General features: G+C 62.3%; 1 protein-coding gene across 1 annotated transcript in view; it reads left to right on the forward strand.

Moving 5' to 3' along the window:
* The window catches only part of IGFN1 (immunoglobulin like and fibronectin type III domain containing 1), a 32,074-nt gene extending 12,486 nt beyond the window's left edge, over nt 1-19,588 (forward strand). Inside the window, exons 12-24 of the mRNA XM_062210742.1 lie at nt 3,133-4,545; nt 4,977-5,101; nt 5,661-5,802; nt 6,162-6,461; nt 6,912-7,211; nt 7,461-7,634; nt 8,393-8,521; nt 10,239-10,541; nt 11,206-11,294; nt 13,099-13,294; nt 13,818-14,114; nt 14,358-14,684; nt 19,377-19,588. Of these exons, the coding sequence (XP_062066726.1) occupies nt 3,133-4,545; nt 4,977-5,101; nt 5,661-5,802; nt 6,162-6,461; nt 6,912-7,211; nt 7,461-7,634; nt 8,393-8,521; nt 10,239-10,541; nt 11,206-11,294; nt 13,099-13,294; nt 13,818-14,114; nt 14,358-14,684; nt 19,377-19,588 (4,007 nt within the window). The remainder of the gene's footprint in view (nt 1-3,132; nt 4,546-4,976; nt 5,102-5,660; nt 5,803-6,161; nt 6,462-6,911; nt 7,212-7,460; nt 7,635-8,392; nt 8,522-10,238; nt 10,542-11,205; nt 11,295-13,098; nt 13,295-13,817; nt 14,115-14,357; nt 14,685-19,376) is intronic.
* Nucleotides 19,589-21,684: the final 2,096 nt, after the last annotated feature.

Raw genomic sequence — 21,684 nt, forward strand, 5'->3', positions numbered from 1 at the left:
AGGGCGGCTACAGGGGAGGCCCAGGTGTAGGGGGAGTGGGAGCCGGGGGTGAGGGCGGCTACGGGGGAGGCCCAGGTGTAGGGGGAGTGGGAGCAGGGGGTGAGGGCAGCTACGGGGGAGGCCCAGGTGTAGGGGGAGTGGGAGCCGGGGGTGAGGGTGGCTATAGGGGAGGCTCAGGTATAGGGGGAATGGGAGCCGGGGGTGAGGGCAGCTACGGGGGAGCCCCAGGTATAGGGGGAATGGGAGCCGGGGGTGAGGGTGGCTATAGGGGAGGCTCAGGTGGTGTTGGGGGAGTTGGAGCAGGGGGTGAGGGAAGCTATAGGGGAGGCCCAGGTGTAGGGGGAGTTGGAGCAGGGGGTAAGGGAGGCTACAGAGGAGGCCCAGGTGTAGCTGGGGGAGTTGGAGCCGGGGGTGAGGGCGGCTACAGGGGAGGCCCAGGTGTAGGGGGAGTGGGAGCAGGGGGTGAGGGTGGCTACAGAGGAGGTCCAGGTGTAGCTGGGGAAGTTGGAGCCTGGGGTGAGGGCGGCTACAAGGGAGGCCCAGGTGTAGCTGGGGGAGTTGGAGCAAGGGGTGAGGGCGGCTACAGGGGAGGCCCAGGTGTAGGGGGAGTTGGAGCAGGGGGTGAGGACAGCTACAGGGGAGGCCCAGGTGTAGCTGGGGGAGTGGGAGCAGGGGGTGAGGGCGGCTACAAGGGAGGCCCAGGTGTAGCTGGGGGAGTGGGAGCAGGAGGTGAGGGCGGCTACAAGGGAGGCCCAGGTGTAGCTGGGGGAGTTGGAGCAGGGGGTGAGGGTGACTACAGGGGAGGCCCAGGTGTAGCTGGGGGAGTTGGAGCAAGGGGTGAGGGTGGCTACAGGGGAGGCCCAGGTGTAGGGGGAGTGGGAGCAGGGGGTGAGGGAGGCTACAGAGGAGGCCCAGGTGGTGCTGGGGGAGTTGGAGCCTGGGGTGAGGGCGGCTACAAGGGAGGCCCAGGTGTAGCTGGGGGAGTTGGAGCAGGGGGTGAGGGAGGCTACAGAGGAGGCCCAGGTGGTGCTGGGGGAGTTGGAGCAGGGGGTGAAGGCGGCTACAGGGGAGGCCCAGGTGTAGGGGGAGTTGGAGCTGGGGGTGAGGGCGGCTACAGAGGAGGCCCAGGTGTAGCTGGGGAAGTTGGAGCCTGGGGTGAGGGAGGCTACAAGGGAGGCCCAGGTGTAGCTGGGGGAGTTGGAGCAGGGGGTGAGGGCGGCTACGGGGGAGGCACTGGTGTAGGGGGAGTGGGAGCAGGGGGTGAGGGTGGCTACGGGGGAGGCCCAGGTGTAGCTGGGGGAGTTGGAGCAGGGGGTGAGGGCGGCTACAAGGGAGGCCCAGGTGTAGCTGGGAGAGTTGGAGCCGGGGGTGAGGGCGGCTACAGAGCAGGCCCAGGTATAGGGGGAGTTGGAGCAGGGGGTGAGGGCGGCTACAAGGGAGGCCCAGGTGTAGGGGGAGTGGGAGCAGGGGGTGAGGGCGGCTACAGGGGAGGCCCAGGTGTAGCTGGGGGAGTTGGAGCCGGGGGTGAGGGCGGCCACAGAGCAGGCCCAGGTGTAGGGGGAGTTGGAGCAGGGGGTGAGGGAGGCTACAGGGGAGGCCCAGGTGTAGCTGGGGGAGTTGGAGCTGGGGGTGAGGGCGGCTACAAGGGAGGCCCAGGTGTAGGGGGAGTTGGAGCAGGCGGTGAGGGCGGCTACAGGGGAGGCCCAGGTGTAGCTGGGGGAGTTGGAGCAGGGGGTGAGGGCGGCTACAAGGGAGGCCCAGGTGTAGCTGGGGGAGTTGGAGCAGGGGGTGAGGGCGGCTACAGGGGAGGCCCAGGTGTAGCTGGGGGAGTTGGAGCAGGGGGTGAGGGCGGCTACAAGGGAGGCCCAGGTGTAGCTGGGGGAGTTGGAGCAGGGGGTGAGGGAGGCTACAGAGGAGGCCCAGGTGTAGGGGGAGTTGGAGCAGGGGGTGAGGGAGGCTACAGGGGAGGCCCAGGTGTAGGGGGAGTTGGAGCAGGGGGTGAGGGCGGCTACAGGGGAGGCCCAGGTGTAGGGGGAGTGGGAGTAGGGGGTGAGGGAGGCTACAGGGGAGGCCCAGGTGTAGCTGCTGGAGTGGGAGCAGGGGGTGAGGGAGGCTACAGAGGAGGCCCAGGTGTAGCTGGGGGAGTTGGAGCTGGGGGTGAGGGAGGCTACAAGGGAGGCCCAGGTGTAGGGGGAGTGGGAGCAGGGGGTGAGGGCGGCTACAGGGGAGGCCCAGGTGTAGGGGGAGTTGGAGCAGGGGGTGAGGGCGGCTACAAGGGAGGCCCAGGTGTAGCTGGGGGAGTTGGAGCAGGGGGTGAGGGAGGCTACAGAGGAGGCCCAGGTGTAGGGGGAGTTGGAGCAGGGGGTGAGGGAGGCTACAGAGGAGGCCCAGGTGTAGCTGGGGGAGTTGGAGCTGGGTGTGAGGGCGGCTACAAGGGAGGCCCAGGTGTAGGGGGAGTTGGAGCTGGGGGTGAGGGCAGCTACAGGGGAGGCCCAGGTGTAGCTGGGGGAGTTGGAGCAGGGGGTGAGGGCGGCCACAGAGGAGGCCCAGGTGTAGGGGGAGTTGGAGCAGGGGGTGAGGGAGGCTACAGAGGAGGCCCAGGTGTAGGGGGAGTGGGAGCAGGGGGTGAGGGCGGCTACAAGGGAGGCCCAGGTATAGGGGGAGTGGGAGCAGGGGGTGAGGGCGGCTATAAGGGAGGCCCAGGTGTAGCTGGGGGAGTTGGAGCAGGGGGTGAGGGCGGCTACAGGGGAGGCCCAGGTGTAGCTGGGGGAGTTGGAGCCGGGGGTGAGGGTGACTACAGGGGAGGCATAGGTGTAGCTGGGGGAGTTGGAGCTGGGGGTGAGGGCGGCTACAAGGGAGGCCCAGGTGTAGGGGGAGTTGGAGCAGGGGGTGAGGGAGGCTACAGAGGAGGCCCAGGTGTAGCTGGGGGAGTGGGAGCAGGGGGTGAGGGCGGCTACAAGGGAGGCCCAGGTATAGGGGGAGTTGGAGCAGGGGGTGAGGGAGGCTACAGAGGAGGCCCAGGTATAGGGGGAGTTGGAGCAGGGGGTGAGGGAGGCTACAAGGGAGGCCCAGGTGTAGCTGGGGGAGTTGGAGCAGGGGGTGAGGGAGGCTACAGAGGAGGCCCAGGTGTAGCTGGAGGAACGGGGCTGGTAAATGGGGCAGGACCTGGGATGGGTTCTGGGCTAGCTGGAATATTTGGCGCTGCAGATGGCACAGCACATAGGCACGGCTCTGGGGGCCCAGGGGAGCTGGGGGCTCTGGGAGGCTCCCAGACTCTTGCAGATGGGTGGGGCTCCAAGAATGGTCCTGGGGGCTATGGAGCCTCTGGGAGCCCTGAGGCCTTGGGTGCTGCTGGCTTCAAGGGACAAGCAGGTGTCCAAGCAGGACCTGATGGTTCTGGGATGCCAGGGGTTCCCGGGGAGGAGGGCAGGTCAGCAGGCCACGCTGGGGGCATGGGGGCTTCTGGGTTTCTTGGTGGTCGGGGGGCAGTGGAAGATGGGAGCTGGGCAGGGCCAGCTGCTCAGGCATTTGGACACGAGGGGGCATTCGGGAAGACAGGCCCAGGGATGACCGATGGGGGCAGAGCTGCTGGCCAGGGGGCAGTGGCTGGGGACTCTCGGCTGGGAGATGGCAGGATGGGAGCAGGCTCCTGGGGCTCAGCAGGGCCAGGCCAGAGTGCAGATGGCAGCTCGGCGGCGGGGGGAAGGGGCAAGCCAACATCAGGGCCTATAGGTGGGCGAGGGGCCCCAGGCTGGGAAGACCAGGGCTTTGGCCATGGCGACGTGGGTGCTGGGGACCGACTCTCAGGCTCCAGGGCTTCCCATTCACTCCAGGAGAAAGAAACCACTTCCAATGGGCCCCACGAAGGGGATTCTCAGGGCATGGAGGGTACAGCAGGCCCAGGGGTGGCCGGCAGACGTCGAGGCTCACGGCTGCTGGATAGCAGGGGATCAGGCCCTGGGAAGGGCAAGTCTGGTCACGCAGGTGGCTCAGGTATCCTGGATGAGGGGGATGGCCTGTCCCCGAGACCAGGGGAGGCAGGGGCTGGGGGAGCCTGGAGTGGCTTAGATGGTTCACAAGGCTCTGCAGACAGATCAGGCGGGACTCGGGGTCTGGGCTCTCAGCCAGGCAAGGGACAGAGAGGCAGGGGGTCCCCTGGGAGGCAGGGGTCTCTGGAGGCTGTGGATGGCAGGGCCCAAGGTCTGGATGAGGGGCAGGGAGCTGAAGAGTCTGGCAGGTTAGACAGCAGGCCTGGAGCGTGGATAAACTGGTCTAAAGCTCAGGCGGGGGCTGAAGTTGGGGTACCAAAGAGAAGGGGTGCAGAGGAGGCCAGAGGCAAGGGCCAGTCACCTAGTGGGGAGCCCAGAGGGTACCTGGGGGAGTCTCTGAGTGAAGATCAGAGCCAGGAGTCCCCGAGGCACCTTGGCAGCAGGAGAGGCGGCAAAGGCGACAGCTCAGATGTCCACGGTGCGCCCAGGGATGCCAGCCGCAGTCCCAGGTCCAGAGACAAGGCTGGTGCTGGCCACTTCTCCGCGGAGGCCCAAGGTAGGTGTCAGCGGGGCTGTTGCCGGGGGACAGGTTTCCTTGTGTACTGGGATGCTGGGCTCAGGCCCCAGGCCGCCTGCAGTCCTAGGCGCTTGTCCCTGCTAGTGCCTCCTCCCCCCCCCCCCCCCCCCATTTCTGGGGATTTCCTCCAGGCTGCAGGTGGCTCCCAGATGTCTGGCCTTGTAACCCTACATGCAAAGTCCCAGAGTTGTTGGCCTAATTCTCGGGGTTACCAGGACCTCCCACCTGTGTGACCCTTCACTGACCTCACACCCCAGATCTCCTGCACCAGCCCAGGAGGAAATGGGAGACATGGCCATCCTGGCCTTAGCTGAGCCTGGTTGACAGCCCCAGGGTGGCCTCCCAGGGCCCAGTGCAGGTCCTGGCCTGGGCAGCTGGGCCCTGGGGACTCTCTCTGTCTGTCTCTCTAGGCCGCATGGGCCACTTCTCCCGAGGCTTGGCTGACGTGGAGGTGCAGCACGGGGAAGCTGCCACACTTTCCTGTACCCTCACCAGTGACCTGGGGCCTGGCACCTGGCTTAAGGATGGCGTCAAGGTACCATCGCCCTCCACCTTCTCTTTACGAGGGAGGGGACAGGGCCCGACCAGAGAAGCAGTGCAGCTGGATCCCGCTGATAGGAAGTTAAACAGCCAAGAATGTGCAGTGTGTTTAAGACAGAATCGGTCTCCTTCCCATCCCAAATGCCTCCCCTACACGCTCACCCACCGAACTCCACCCATCCTCCGAGGCCTTGGGATGCCAAGCAGATGGGATCTCTGGTCGCTGGGCAGCCATGCCGTGCTCCGTGGCAGCTGTTGGGTCAGGAGCGGTTCTAGCACGGTCCCCAGAGCTCTGATGTTGGCATCAGCCAGATCTGTCTTCAGATCCCAGTGCTGCTGCTACGGTTACGCGAGCTCACCTATAAAATGAGACTAATAATAGAGCCTATTTTACAAGGTTGCTGTGACAGTTAAAGGAGCCACCAAGCACGGGATCTTGTGCCTGTGCCTGGCGCCTGGGGAGTGTCCGGGCCCTGCGGCTGCAGTAAAGAGCCCAGGTCACCTGCAGGGCAGGGGTGGGAGTGACCGGCTCCTGCTGTGGCCCCCGTCTCCAGCTCACTGGCCAGGATGGAGTCATCTTGGAGCAAGACGGCCTCATGCACAGACTCCTCATTGACCACGTGCAGGGGACCCACGCTGGGAAGTACACGTTTGTAGCCGGTGACCAGCAGAGTGAAGCCACCCTGACCGTCCGGGGTGAGGCCCAGCACTGCCCTTCCCTGACCCACAATCTGCACCAAGCAGTCATCTCCTCTTCCCCACACTGAGTCTGGGCTGCAGCCAGTGGCTCACCCACCCTGCATTGGGGAAGATCCTGAAACAGCCAACCCACACCTCCCTATTCGAGCATCTTCTCTCTGCCCTTGTTGGGAAGTCCTTGGTGAGGTCTAACCCTGGTGCCTCCTGCTGCAGACGAGGTCCTGTACCCTCGTTAGTGCTCGGGAGCTGGGGTAGGGGGCTCTGTACCCTCCCTGGACCCTCTCTCTGCTCCCCTGGAGCCTTGGGCCCTGATCGCCACTGACCTCCTTGTCCCCCCACCCCCGTTTCCTCTCCAGATCCCCCCACCATCGCTCCAGATGTGATGGAGAAGCTGAGGGAGCCCCTGGTGGTCAAGGCCGGGAAGCCGGTGACCATGAAGGTCCCTTTCCAGAGCCGCCTCCCCGTGCAGGCCGAATGGAGGAAGGACGGGGCCGAGGTGGGGGGCAGCGGCCGCAAGGGCGCCCAGGTGGCCCTGGGGGACGACTACACGCGCCTGTGCATCCCGAGCGCGAGCAGGAAGGACGCCGGCCAGTACAGCGTGATGCTGCGGAGCCACGGAGGCTGCGCACAGGCCCAGCTCAGCCTGCAAGTCCTAGGTGCAGCCCCAGCCCATCCCCGAGACGAGGCTTGGTGGGCCCGGGGCCGGGGGCAGGTCCCGGGGTGGCCTCTGCCGGCTCGGACCCTCACCTGCACGCTGTTCAGAAGCCCACCTGCCCCTACCTGCCCCGTGTCCCCTGCATAGATGGGACGAGTCTGGAGTGTGGGGGTTGGGGGCTGGCCCCGCTGCTCGGAGCACTGAGGGATGCAGCAAGGTTTGACTGCCTGTGTCCCAGGCGTTAAGCAGCTGTGGGCTCCGGCTGGTGGGTCCACAGCATGTCCCTGGGGGGCAGGGCTGTCTCGGGAGCCGTGGCCCCCCGGGCAGGGCTCGGGCCCTCTGTACAGCCTGGCCCATTGCAGGTGCACCTGCTGGTGAGGTAGGGAGAGCAGCCCCATGCCCTGTGGCTGCCCTGACCCCTTCTCTCCTTGCCCCTCTCGGTGGGTCCCAGACAAGCCTCAGCCCCCGCTGGGGCCCCTGGAGGTACAAGATCTTCGCGGGGCAGGGGTCTGCCTGCGCTGGCGGCCCCCGCGGGATGACGGGGGCCGGGCTGTGGAGCACTACGTGGTGGAGAGGCGCCAGGCCGGCAGGAGCACCTGGCTGAAGGTGGGGGAGCCCCCCGCAGATAGCACCACCTTCACGGACAGCGGCGTGGAGCAGGGCCGGAAGTATGCCTTCCGCGTGCGTGCCGTGACCTCCGAGGGGGCCAGCGAGGCCCTGGAATCCGAGGAGCTGCTGGTGGCACCTGAGGGTAAGGGGGAAAGCCTGCAGCTGGGGTAGGGGACACACTCCTGGGCTCCCGCAGGGCTGCCCCCGGGGCAGAGGGACACCGGCTCATGTGTGAGTCCTGTGCAGATGGCAGCCGGCAGCGGGACAGGGAGATGAGAGTTACAGGGTCTCTGCAGTGAGGGTTGGACCCAGGTGGAGACCAGCACAGGCCGCCTCAGAGGGTGCAGGGCTGGCTCTGTCCCCTGACTGATGCACACCCTCCCCGCCCCAGCCCTCCCCGGGCCCCCTTCTAGCCCAACCATCCAGGCGGCCTCCAGCCGGGGCATCACCCTGACCTGGACGGCACCCCGAGGCCCTGGCAGTGCCCACATCCTGGGCTACCTGATCGAGAAGCGCAAGAAGGGGAGCAACACCTGGACGCCTGTGAATGAGAAGCCCGTGTCCGGTGAGTAGCCCCTCTCCTCCCCTCCCCTTCCCTCCCCCACCCGTGTCGGCCCCCGTAGGCAATGCCGCAGGAGACAGTTTCAACTGTCGTTATTGGGCTGCGGGGTAGCCACTGGCACCTAGTCTGGCAAGGCCAAGGCTATGGCACAGACAGGCCCCCCTACTCCCACACATGACCCCAAAGAATGATCCAGCAAGAAAAAAAGTCAGAATGCTGACGTTCAGAATGCTGGCCTTGACCTTGGGCAGCTCGGCCTTGTCCTCTCTGGAGCTCAGTGTGTTCGTAAAGTGGAGGCAAGTGTTCCCTGCCGCACTGTTCCCTGAGGTCAGAGAGAACTTGGACAAACCTGAGGCGGGGTGGCCCCCCGGCCGGGGGCCCTCTGGGTCTCTGAGCTCTGTCTGTGGGGGAGGAGCTGCAGGTCGGGAACAGGTTGTCAGCGCCTCGCCTCTGCAGAGGGAGGTGAGCTACGGACGGGCGCCGTCCGTGGTCGCTGTTTGGTGATTCTGCCTCACTCACATACAGCGCCGGCTCTGCAAGGCAGAGAACCAGAGAGGCACCAGGAAGGTCGTGGCAGGGGCCAGAGATCGGGGGCCTGATGCCCCGAGCTCGGCTCCCTCACCTTGGGGAGGACTGAGGGACACCTGGCTGGGGGGGGGATGGGGGGGGCTGCGACCCCAGCTCGGCCTTCTCAGGAGTGCGGAGGTGCCGAGCTGTCCCCCACGGCCTGCTGGGACTGACGTGGGCCGGGCTGTTCGCAGAGAGGAAGTGGACAGTGGAGGACCTGCGGCAGGGCTGTCAGTACGAGTTCCGCGTCACGGCGGTGGCTCCCGCAGGCCCTGGGGAGCCTGGGCCCCCCTCGGAGGCCGTCTTCGCTCGGGACCCCATGAGTAAGTGGAGTGGGACGGGGCTGGAGGTGATGGGCCAGAGAAACAGTCGGAGAGGCAGGGCGGCACAGGTCAGAAGCCCAGAGGCCAGCTGTGGGGTTGGGAGACCCCAAGACAACAGCAGTCCCGGTGCCCAGTGGCTCTGGGCAGCTCAGGCCCCTGGCTGGCCCACCTGGCGCTGTCTTCCCATCCTGTCTCCCCCGTGGGGAGTCATCCTCCCTCGGCGGAGGCTGGCAGGGGAACCTCCTGGGTACCTCTCTGCCCAGGAGCCCCTGCTTACCTGCTGGGTGTGCCTGGAAACTGGGTGAGCCCAGGCAGGCGTCAAGAACCTCCCAGCCTGCAACGGCACTGCCCCGCCCGTGGTCTCCAGACATCAGCAAGGCAGCGGTAGGAATGGCAAAAAAGTTCTGCGACCCAAGATGCACACGACCCGAGCCCATGAGCTGTCTGAGTTTGATGCCAATCCAAATTGGAAACTTGGTGAGGTGGGGAGGGGGGAGGAAGGAGGGACTTCCACCTTCCACCCACTGGGTCACTCCCCGGATGCCTGCCAACTGCCAGGGCTGGGCCAGGCCGAAGCCAGGAGCTTCTCCCGGCTCTCCCATGTGGGTGGCATGGATCCAAGCACTTGGACCATTTTCCATTGCCTTCGCAGGCACATTAGCAAGAGCTGGATCCAAAGTGGAGCAGCCAGGACTCGAGCCGGTGCTCATGTGGGACGCTGGCCTTGTAGGCAGAGGATTGACCTGCTGTGCCACAGCGCCAGCCCTGACCCCTGGACTTCAAACTTCCTGCATATTTAGAAACACCTGGGAGCTCTTAAAACTCCTGATGCTGGGGCGGGCTTTAGGACAGAGGTTGTCACCACTTGGGACACCCATGCCCATATCAAAGTGCCTGGTTGGAGTCTCAGCTCTGCTCCCAGTTCCAGCTTCCTGTTAATGCCGACTCGGGGGGGGGGGGGGGGGGACAAGTGATGGCTCAAGTGTTTGGGTCTCCGCCACCCACATGGGAGACCCGGATGGAGTTCCTGCCTATTTGCTGGGGCCTGACCCAGCCCTAGCTATTGCAGGCATTTGGTGAGTGAGCCAATGGATGGAAAATCTCTCTCTCTGTCTTTCTAATAAAAATAATAATAATAATAATAAATAGGGATCCCTAGGCTGCATCCAAGTGACAAAATTAGGTCTCAGCCCAGATTTTAAGCCCCCCAGGTAATCCCAGTGGGCAGTGGGGCCTGCAGCCTTTCTTGCTCAGGTCCTCTGCTCCTCCCAACCCCAGCCCTCCGTGGGCAGGGGGCTGTTGGCCTCATCCCACTCACCAGGTGAGGGACGAGAAGCCTGCGCTGAGTGCCCAAAAGCAGAGCGTGCTCTAGGAGCTCAGGGTTCAGGACTCAAGGACGGAGCCCGGCAGGGCATCAGTCACGGGGCTGACAGTCGGGGGGAGGAGCCGGAAGGCTGGCGAGAGAGAGAGAGAGAGAGAGAGAGAGAGAGAGAGAGAGAGAGAGAGAGAGAGAGGAGTGAGGAGGAAGGCCTCCCGGGGGAGGCGGCCTGGGCTCTGCGTGTGACCCAGTGAGGACGAATTTGGTGCCCGTGGCTTGAGAGACACCCAGAGGCAGACGTGAGAGAAAGTTCCGTTCCCCACGCCGAGAGCCCTCCCAAGTGATGGTGCCATTCCTGACGCTCCCCGCCCCCCACCCCCACCCCGCTGTGCCCGCCAGGACCGCCAGGGCCCGTGCGGGATCTCCGTGTCACGGACACATCGAACACTAGCATCACCCTGAGCTGGACCGGGCCCGACACCCAGGATGGGGATGAGGCCCAGGGCTACGTGGTGGAGCTGTGTGACTCAGACAGTGTCCAGTGGAGCCCGTGCCACACAGGGACCGTGCCAACCACTACCTTCACCGCCAAGGGGCTGCGGCCCCAAGAGGGCTACTTCGTGCGAGTGACAGCCGTCAACGCCGGGGGCCGCAGCCAGCCCATGGCCCTGGCCACACTGGTGCACGCCAAGCCCCCTGCTGGTGAGTGCTGCCTCCCTCCCTGAGCGGTGCCTCTGAGCAGCCGTGTGCACCTGCTGAGCCAGGACGTCCTCCCCGGTTAGCAGAGAACCACTCGTTATGCACCTGGATGGGCTGGGCACTGCACCGGGCTGGACAGGCCCTTTCAGAGTTCTAGTGAGGTTAGCGTTTCTAGCCCCAATTTACAGAGATGGAAACCAAAGTGCTTCGCTGGGGTCTCGCCCCTGGTCTGTGGCAGAGCCAGGACATAAACCAGGGTATAGGTGGTTCTTGTTCCGAGTGGAGCCTGCGCAGCTCCAGCTCCCATTATGGGAGAGGGGATTCGGCCTCCCTGGGGCCCCTGACCCCGGCTTCTCCCCTACTTTGGCATGGCCTCGGCAAGGCGTTCCCTGCCTCGGTGAGATCCATGGTGACCTCAGCGACAAGGCCAAGGCGCCTTTGTTCCTGCCCAGCCCTGTGCTCTCCGGTGCTCTCCCTTCCTCTGCTCCCAACCCCCCCCCCCCCCAGCATCTCCCACCAGCACCTGGGGCTTCTCCCACCCACTCCGCCCCATCCCTCCAGAGCTCCCAGCCCTGTGGGGTTGGCACCAGGGAGCCAGGCCCAGCCTTGTGCTCCGCCCTGGCTGGTTGGCGATGGGGGCGGGGCCCAGCGGTCTGGTGTGTTCCAGTCGGTCCCAGGTTCCTCAAGGGCACCAGCACAACGGAGACGCTGACATTCAAGGCTGGGGACACCATCCGTGTGCCTGTCACCTTTGAGGTAAGCGTCCCCCTCAGGCCCATGGTTCTCTTTCTTCCTTGTTCTTTTCTGGGCCCTGGTCAGTGACCTGAAGGCACAACCCTTGGCTGGCCCCTGGGTGGCCATGCTGCGCCAGGTCTGCTGCGCTCTCTAGTGGCAGTTTCTGGTACTGCCTCTGCAGGCGGGACTTCTTTTTCTCCATCTGCGAGTCAGAATTGCTGGAGGCAGCTGCAGGGTGGATAAACCCGTGACCTGCGTTTGACCCAGGGTGACCCAGGGTGACGCAGCCAGCACCAGCAACACCCGCGCCGTGTGCCATCTGGCAGTAGTGTGGTTAGGAGCACAAACTGCCCAGGCTCCGGCTGGGACGCCACCACTCACTGGCTGTGCCTTAATCTGTCTCTCGGATGGGGACAATGGTGACCTGCCCCAAAGGCTTGTTCTAAGGACTCATGGGAAGCCCATACACAGTGCCTGGCATTCGGCAAGCACCCATGTTTGATATTGCTAACATCAGGATGGCAGAGCTAGATGCAGACCCAGACCCGTCTGACTCTGAATCACATGTTCTCGTGGTGGGCATTTGGCTAAGAGTCTAAGACGCTGGCCACGATGCCCATGTCCCACATCAGAGTGCCTGGGGAAATCCCATCTCTACTCCCGGTTCCCGCTCCCAACTAGTGTGTGCGGGAGGCAGAAGTGATGGCTCAGGGAGCTGGGTCCGTCCACATGGGAGATGGGCTAAGTTCCATGCTCTCAGCCTCAGCCTGGCCCAGCCCTGGCCTGATTGGCATTTGGGGAGTGAACCAGCAGATAGGAGCGCGCGCGCTCTCTCTCTCTAATACATAAATATATATTTTCTTTTTTTTAAAGATTTATTTATTTGCGAGGCAGGGTTACAGAGATTGGTCTTCCATCTACTGGTTCACTCTCCAGAGCTGGAGGACCCTGCAGCTTCTTCTGGGTCTCCCACGTGGGTGGCAGGAGCCCAAATACTTGGGCCATCCTCCACTGCTTTCCCAAGCCATTAGCAGGGAGCTGGATCGGAAGTGGAGCAGCCGAGACTTGAACCGGCGCCCATAGGGGATGCAAGCACTGCAGACAGTGGTTTAACCTGCTGTGCCATAGCGCTGGCCCATAAACAAATATTTTTAAAATAATTACATGTTCTTAGCTATTGACCATGGTGACAGCGATAGTGATGAGAGCACTCAGCACATGGCACAGCACTCTCCACGTGTCAGCCCCTCGAGCCCTCAGAGCCCTCCACAAGGGGCGTGAGGTCGGCGGCCCCGTCTGACTCTGCTGCCCAGCGTGCCCACTCTGAGGGGCCCTCGGGCAGTGGCGGCACTGGGTATTGAGCAGCTGGCTTGGCCACCCCACCCCGGTCAGGGTCGCCGTGGTTCCAGGCCAGGCCACCATGATGTCCTCCGGGACTACTGCTGGGCTCCCAAGTGATGCCCTACTCGGTCCTGGGCACGGGTGGGCGACAGTCCCCTCCCCAGGAGTCCTTCGCTCTCCCACCCGGCCCCCTGCCCCTGTGAATCCAAAGCCAGTAATGCTTCCCGGCTGGGGTCTCGGCTCTGCAGCTCAGGGCTCACAGGAGGAAGCGTGGTGCTGCTCGTGAGGTCCAGCTGCTCCATCTGCCCGTGCACACCCGGCCACCAGCCCTGCCCTTCCTGCCAGCTCTCACCTGCTCCTGAGCCGGCACCGCCCCGCCTCTGCCTTTGGGCCCAGCCCTCTCTCCTTCCAGAAAGTCCTTCTCCCTGCTTCTGCCCCGGCCGTGACCCTGCCCACTGCAACGTTTGCTCCGCCTATTTCCCAGGCTGCCCCAGAGCCCGAGGTGGTCTGGCTGAAGGACGGCTCCCCCTTGCCCAGAAGAAGCGTGACAACCACCAAGGACGGCCTCACGCGGCTTCTCATCCCCACGGCCACCCTCTCGGACAGCGGCTGCTACACCGTGGTGCTGAGGACCCGGGAGGGGAAGGAGGCCACCTACAGCTTCCTCATCAGGGTGGCAGGTGCGGCAGGCGACCCACCAGGCCTGTGTGCGCCAGGCACGCCCCTACCCCACATCCCCTACCCCAATCTGAGTGCTTAAAGACAGAAAGGAGGAGGGGCCTGCGAGCGCCTCTGAGTCAGAGACGCGGGGACAGGTCCTCCCAGCTGCACCCCAGCCTTGGGTTGCATTTTATTTTGAGTCAAGGCGGGGACCACGGAGGCCCCGGGGAGGGGGACGAGGGGAATGGCAAGTGTGGCCCTTGTGCAAGCTCCAGGCTGTGTCCCCCCACCCCCCCACCCCCGCCTCCTGGCTCCGGCCCCGCCCCCCGCTTGAGAGCGGTCTCTGCATCCCAGCTCTGGGAAATCGAAGAGAATTCGGGTTGTTGCCCAGTCTCCAGGGGTGACTGTGGAGCTGGGCCCACTCTCTGGCCCCGGCCCCTGCCCCTGCCCACAAGGCTCACTGCCCAGGAGTCCTGGAGCCTGGGGTGAGGACCTCCTGCCCAGCCCCCTCCAACCTGGGCTCCCCCGGCCCCTGTCCCGCAGCTCGCCCACAGGCCCCCGGCGCCATCCGCCTGCAGGAAAACGTGCCAGGGACGGTGACGGCCGAGTGGGAGCCCTCTCCGGACGAGGCCCAGGGGCTCCCCCTGACCTACACAGTGCTCATGCGTTCCTCGGACCACGGCCCATGGCAGGAGGTGGCCGATCGCATCCACACCAACCACTTCACCCTCCTGGGCGTGCTCCCGGGCCACGAGTACTACTTCCGCGTGCTGGCCAAGAACGAGCTGGGGGCCAGTGAGCCCTCCCAGAGCCAGGCCTGGTGCATCCCCCGGAAGCGAGGTGAGAGGGTGGATGGCCGCATCGTCTTCCTTCCTCTTTGGACTCTCGGTGCTGTTTGTCCCCAGGGAATATGCATTCGCTTGCAGTGAAAGAAAAAAACATTAACAGAAGGATTGAAAATAAAAAGCCTGGAGGCCCCCATTTGCAGGGAGCGTGCAGCTGCAGGCCCAGCGGCACCACGGACTTTCCGCCCAGGGCCCCTTCCTCTGCTGACTGCTTCCCCTCCCCCTGGTTTCCCTGCAGATAAGTTCACGGTGAAGGCCCCGAGCTACCGGGAGCCCGACCTGCGCCAGAAGCCGCGCTTCCTCGTGGGTCTGCGCGTGCACCTGCTGCCGCAGGGCTGTGAGTGTCGCATGACCTGCGCCGTGCAGGGCTCGCCCCGACCCCGCGTCACCTGGTACAAGAACGGCCAAAGCCTGGAGAGGAACCCCGGGGTGTACAGCACCGACGTGCAGGGCGTCTGCTCCCTCGTCATCACCAGCGTGACCCCGGAGGACAGCGGCCAGTACAAGGCTGTGGCCGAGAACCCACTGGGCCAAGCGGTCAGCATGGCCACCCTCATCGTCACAGGTAAGGGCGGCAAGGAGCGCCACCTGCAGGGCGCACCCAGGGCCTGTCCCCCACTGTAGGGCCGGGAGACCAGACGGGATGGGCAGCGCGTGGTGGAAGGGGCTGCGCGCTGGCCACCTACGCTGCCCAGGTCATCTTGCGCACGTTCAGGGTGGGGGACGAGCTGTGCCCTCCTGTGCTGCTCCCTCACAGACCTGCAGACCTGGACACTCATCACAGAGACGCCGAGCAGTCTCCCTGCTGGTCTCCTTGGCACTAAATAATTGACAATAATACACAAGGCGGGGGCAGCGCTGTGGCATAGGGGTAAAGCCGCTGTCTGCGGTGCTGGCATCCCATATGGGCGCTGGTTCTAGTCCTGGCTGCTCCACTTCCCATCCAGCTCCCTGCTGTGGCCTGGGCAAGCAGTAGAAGATGCCCAAGTCCTTGGGCCCCTGCACCTGCGTGGGAGACCCAGCTCCTTGCTTCGAATCAGTCCAGCGCTGGCCATTGCAGCCATCTGGGGAGTGAACCAGTGGATGGACGATCTCTCTCTATCTCTCTCTGCCTCTGCTTCTCTGTAACTCTGCCTTTCAAACAAATAAATAAATCTTTATATAAAAAAAAAAACCAATAATAAGGGAACGTCAAAGAATTCATAGCACGTGAAACTGTTTATTTTGATGTAAACAATTTTGAAACCAATGCATAATTTGTTCATAATATACATCTTCATGATTTTTTAGATATATTCATTTAGTTATTTATTTATGAGAGAGATCGATCGATCTTCCATCTGTTGGTTCATTCTCCACGAGGCTGCAGCAGCCAGGTCAAAGCCAGAAGCCGGGAGCTCCACCCAGGTCTCCCGAGCAGACCAGCACCCACTGCTTTCCCAGAAGCCTTAGGGAGCTGGGTCAGAACAGCAGCCAGGACTCAAACCAGTGCTCCGCCATGGGATGCCCAGGCTGCAGGCAGTGGCTCAACCCACGGCACCACAACACCGGCCCCTGTGAACTTTTTTGAAGACCCCTTTAGATGCATGAATGTCAAAGAATATTTTACAAAAAAAAAAAAAAATCTTTTCATTCTATTTGCCACAAACTTTTTGAAAACCCTCCTACTTACATTAGTAACAAATACTACATGTTAATAAGAAATCGTTTTTCATTTTTCTCCTGTAGTCGTCCCAATATCTTATATCCAGAATCAGTCTGTAGCGGAACCCCTACACATTTGCAGCTACGCAGAATCGAGCTTTTGTGCAAACATGGCCTTCGGCGCTGGCCAAGGGCACCTCTGCGCTCCCTAGCCTCCACGCCAAGCACTTGGGGAGCCCTTTCCAGGTCCCCCCACGTGCACCCCAGTCCTCAGAAGAGGCTATGTGGGGGGCTGGGGGTTGGCCTTTGTCTGGGCCATGGGGTGGTCCCGCCTCTGAGCCCGCATCTTCCCCACTGCACAGGTGAGGGAGGGGCAGCTGCCTGCCTGACCCCCTGCACTCCCTGTCTCTTACAGAACCCAGCTTCTAGCCCTCCTCACTTGAGATGGTCCCGCCCAAACCCACAGCCATGATGGAAGACAGAGCCCCGGAAGCTCCACCCCCGACGCCCACTTCAGCCAGCCTGGAAGGGCAGAGAGTCCGCAGGGGACATGGAGTCCCTGGGGAAGGGAAAGAATGAAGTCACTGAGCAGGAGGACAGCCAGGCCCCTCAGGACCCGGCCCGGAGGCTTCCTCCTGCCCCTGCAGAAGTTCAGGGCGGAAGCGGCACCTGCTCGCCTGGGCTGGGCACCTGCTGTGTGCAGGGAGGGAAAAGAATGGGGGGGAGGCGAGGGACCTGGGTGAGGACACGGGCTTCCAGGGCACTGTGTGGGGGGTGCCCCATGTCCCTCATTAAATGGGTGAGCGAATCCAGGTCCATCTCCTGTGTGTTCACCTGGGGAGGTGGGGTCGGCGGGGAGGTGAGGTCTCCTCCCTGCGTGTTCACCTGGGGAGGTGGGGGAAGGGCAGGGTGCGGCTGGAGGGCAGAATGGGGTCGGCGGGGATCTCCTCCCTGCAGAGCTGACAACAAGGGCAGAAGAGCCCAGAGACGCTGCAGGGCCACCATGGCCGACAGGCCTGACCCCGGCTCCTCCCCTCTATCTGGACAGGGCCTCCCTGGGTGTGATGTGTGGGGACCCCAGGCCTGGGAGCGCCCAGGATTGCCATCGGCCTGTCCCTGCCTGGGTGGAGACAGCCCCAGCCCAGAGCGGGCTCTGCAGGCCCCTGTCACCACCAAGTGCTTGGGGACTTGGGGGCCATTCCGCTCCTCCACAGACCCCTGCCCTGGGGCACAGGTGAGACGGGGTCTCCCTCTCCCAGAAGCCCCTCTGTGTGCCCTGCCACCACCCCCTGGTTTCACACCCTCCTTGGCCTCCAGCTGTGGCCCCTGCACCTGTCAAGTTCCTGGGACCCCCGGGGAAGGCTGAGCCCCGCCAGCTCTAAGACCCTGAGGGTCCCCGCACCTGCTTCCTACCCAGGAAGGAAAGAACACTCACAGCAGCGGGGGAGGTCAGATCCAAACACTTCTCCCAGAAGCAGGACTGTGTGACCGAGGGAGCGCTCTGACCTGGAGAGAGAACTGCCCGCCCCAAATAGACCAGTGTCCCCCAGAGGCAGGAGGATGGACCAGATGACCTCTGTCTCCCCGGCCTGTGGCTCATTCTCATCAGAACCAGTTTCCTTGGGATGGCTCTTGCCACTGCCACCTCACCAATGGCTGCAGCCACAACTGGGGACACACGGGAAGGCACCGTCCCGGGGGGTGCCTCAGCCCCTCCGGGTGCCATCTATGCTGCCAGGCCCGGGGCGGGGGGGCAGGGCTGCAGGTCGAGGGTCTGCAGCCTCAGAAGTGGGGGTGAGCCCGAGCCCGGGGCGTGCCTGGTCCTGGCAGAGGCTCACACAGCAAGGAGGAGAGGTGAGGGGCACCTGCCCTTCCCAGGGAGGACAAGGACAAAGGGTTAACCCGTGTGATGGCTTCACCATGCAGGGAGACACGAGGCTCGAACTCGCTTCCACCCCAGAGCCAGCCCCACTCCAGGGCAGTGCGGGAGCCTGAGCAGTCCCAGGGGAGGAGGGACACTGTAGGCTGAGCTCCACGGAGAAGCGGGACCCGGGCAGGAGGGCGTGGGTGAGGTGGGAGGGCCTCCTGTCTACTGCAGTAGCAGGGTGGGGGGCAAACCCCGCCTTTCCAAGACCCCACGCCTGAGGTGTGACATCCGCTCCTGCTGGCCCGATCGCCCCCACCCCACGCCGTTGCTAAGTTCCTTTGGGGATAACTGACAGTTATGTAATAGCATATTAAGGGGCCAGTGCGCTGTGGCGTAGTAGGTTGAGCCTCCTCCTGCGGCTCATATGGGCACCAGTTTGAGTCCCGGCTGGTCCACTTGCAATCCAGCTCCCTGCTAATGGCCTAGGAAAGCAGTAGAAGATGGCCCAAGTGCTTGGGCTCTTGTACCCACGTGGGAGACTCAGAAGAAGCTCCTGGCTTCAGATGGGCCCAGCTCCAGCCGTTGCAGCCATTTGGGGGGGTGAACCAGTGGATGGAAGATCTCTCTCTTGCACGCTCGCTCGCTCTCTCTGTAACTCTGTCTTTGAAATAAATCTTAAAAACACCAGTAAGTTAGGCTACCAACGCACAGGAGCTGGCTGGCGTCCTCGCGCGCTCCTCTCTCGTTCAGTCTGGCACTGCACATCCCGTTCCCTCCCCAGAGGAGTGGGCCACGTTCTTTGTCCCAACAGAGAGAGAAGCTGTGGAAGCCTGCAACTGCTCTGAGAGCGAGCGGAGAGGAAGAGGAGGAAGAGGAGGCCAACTGTCAGGAACAAATCAGCCCCAAAGCAGATGTAAGTCGTATTCCCGGCTAGAAGAAAATTCTCCCGTGAATGTTTTCAAAGCCAGTTATGTTCTGCTTATGAAGGCACGCTTAAATGCAAGGACCCGGGCAGCCCTGGAGCTTGGGAAATACATTTCAAGGACCTGCTGGCCCCAAACGAAACAACAACAACAACAACCCTGGTATAACAGTGTTGGTAACAGCTTACAAATCTATAACTCAAACATTGTTGCTAGAGACAACCGGAATTGTAGACAAGAGGTTGCGATGTTTATTTTGCCAGAAAAAAATACCAGAATTCTGAGCTGGCGAGCAGCCGGCAGAGGAGCACCTCCCCCGTCATTAGCATACAGACCCCAAATGTCTAAGGCATGTTGGGAGAATTGCCAGAGAAATCCACACGTTCGCTGCCTGACGTCTTCTCTCGGCGTCAGCGGATCAAGCACACAGGGAAGTCGCAGGGGTCTCGCAGATGGGGACAGCATGACGAGGGGGCCCCACACCCACCAGGGGCCGCTCCTCCCTGAAGCTCTGAGCCGGCACCTGCCGCGTCTCTCACGGAAGCCCGCGTCTCTGGGGTTAAGGCTGACGCCTGCGACAGTGACATCTCTGAGCCCCGGATGGAGTCCAGCTCCCTGCTAATGCTTCTGGGAGAGCAGCAGATGGCCCTAGAGCCATGTGAGGAGTGAACCAGAGACCTTTCTCTCTCTCTCTCTCTCTTCCTTTCTCTGTAACTCTGCCTTTCAAATAAATCTTTAAAAAAAAAAAGTCTGCAGAGAGCAGGGCACTTGCTGTGTCCCCAGAACAGCTGTGCTGAAGCCAAATCCCCCGTACTGGTGGCAGGAGATGGGGCCTTCGGGGGCGGGGGAATGGGGCCAGGGACACCAGAGAGCCGGCTGCCTGTCACCATGCACATCCGGGAAGGCCGGAGCAGCCCCCGAGTAAGAAGGCAGCCAGGAAGCGAACCAGCCGGCACCGTGGTCCGGCCGACCAGCCCCAGAACCGTGAGACGCCGACGGCTGCCAGTCCGTGTCCTGTCGCTGTACCGCCGCTGACTGTTACAGGCGACAGGGGAAATGCTTCTGCCTCGGACCAAGACAGATGTGTCCCAGAGCTGCAGTATTAGGTCAGCCTTAGAAAACCCATCCGCCTGGTTCTGCACGTGCGTAACTCGCTGACCCGTGTGGAGAAAGGGTTCAGGAAAATCCAACATGCAGGGGCCGCCTGGCTTCGAGCGCTCGCCACCTGGGACGGGCGAGAGCGCCGGTTCCCGCCTCATCTACGAGAGGAAGCTGACATGGAAGCTGCTTCCCAGCCCACTGTGAGGATGAACACGGTGTAGGCCTGTGAAGTCCTTGAACATGGTAACCAGTACTTGCTCTTGGTACGCTGTGGTATATTTTCATTACTTTTCTATTCTATTTTATTATAACAGTCGAGAAAAGTGGCCATCACCTGGGAAAGGCCAACAACCTGCGGCCAACGTGATGGACGTGGACTTGCTGGAAGCAGTCTGTCCCTCCCAGAAGCGAGACAAAACGCCTAAGGCCGGCGCCGCGGCTCACTAGGCTAATCCTCCACCTTGCGGCGCCGGCACACCGGGTTCTGGTCCCGGTCGGGGCACCGATCCTGTCCCGGTTGCCCCTCTTCCAGGCCAGCTCTCTGCTGTGGCCAGGGAGTGCAGTGGAGGATGGCCCAAGTGCTTGGGCCCTGCACCCCATGGGAGACCAGGAGAAGCACCTGGCTCCTGCCATCGGATCAGCGCGGTGTGCCAGCCGCAGCGCGCCTACCGCGGCGGCCATTGGAGGGTGAACCAACAGCAAAAGGAAGACCTTTCTCTCTGTCTCTCTCGCACTGTCCACTCTGCCTGTCAAAAATTTAAAAAAACAAAAAACAAAAAAAACGCCGAGCGCCACCGCTCCTCCTCTCCTCTGTCCCCGGGCTCCCGCCAGCACAGAAAACATGAACAAAGGTGTAAAAAGTGGCATGATTGCAGACGACATGTTTGCCTGCGTAGACAACGCAAAGCAGCCTGGACAGTATGCTAACAAACACACGGGGGTAACAGAGTTCCGAATACGGTAATCCACATACAACGCTCAACTGAGGGGAGCCGGGGTTTAGCCAAGCAGTTCAGATGCTGTGTCCCATCCCACGCCAGGATACCTGAGCTCTGCTCCCCTCCCTGGCTTCTGATGCCAGCTCTCAGCAAGGCAGGTGCCGGGAGCCACCAGTGAGGGCTCGAGTACCTGGGTCCCCGCCACCCACGTGCAACATAGGGATTGCACTTCTGGTTCCTGGCTTGCCCTGGCATTTGGGAAATTAACCAGTGAATAAGTCTCTCGTTCACTCGCTCACTCTCTTTCTATCTCTCTCCCCATCTTTCTCTGCCTTCCAAATTTTTTTTTAAAAAAAAGCATTTGAATTTGAAAATACAGCTTTAAAAAGATTGTTTTGGATACTAAAAATTTTATGAAATGCCTAAGAATAGATGTAATAAAAGAAATAAAAAAGCCATGTGTAGAAATTATAGAACTTGGGGCCAGCACCACGGCTCACTTGGCTAATCCTCCACCTGTGGTGCCAGCACAGCTGGTTCTAGTCCCGGTTGGGGCACCGGATTCTGTCCTGGTTGCTCCTCTTCTAGTCTAGCTCTGCTGTGGCCCGGGAAGGCAGTGGGGGATGGCCCAGGTCCTTGGGCCCTGCACCTGCATGGGAGACCAGGAGGAAGCACTTGGCTCCTGGCTTTGGATCGGCGCAGCACGCCAGCTGCAACACTTCGGCCATAGCGGCCACTTGGGGGGTGAACCAACAGAAAAAGGAAGACCTTTCTCTCTCTCTCACTGTCTAACTCTGCCTGTCAAAAAAAAAAAAAGGAAAGCCTGGGCTCAGGGAAGTTGGGTATATAAAAAAAAGAAATTATAGAACTTGGGGCTAGTGCTGTGATGTAACAGGTAAAGCCACTGCCTGAAGCGCCAGCATCCCACATGGGCGCCAGTTGGCGTCTCGGCTGCTCTACTTCTGATCCAGCTCTCTGCTATGGCCTGGGAAGGCAGTAGAAGATGGCCCAGGTGCTTGGGCCCCTGCACCCACGTGGGAGACCTAGAGGAAGCTCCTGGCTCCTGGCTTCAGATCGGCCCAGCTTTGGCCA

This window comes from Lepus europaeus, chromosome 14 (assembly GCF_033115175.1).
Source record: "Lepus europaeus isolate LE1 chromosome 14, mLepTim1.pri, whole genome shotgun sequence".
Taxonomy (NCBI): domain Eukaryota; kingdom Metazoa; phylum Chordata; class Mammalia; order Lagomorpha; family Leporidae; genus Lepus; species Lepus europaeus.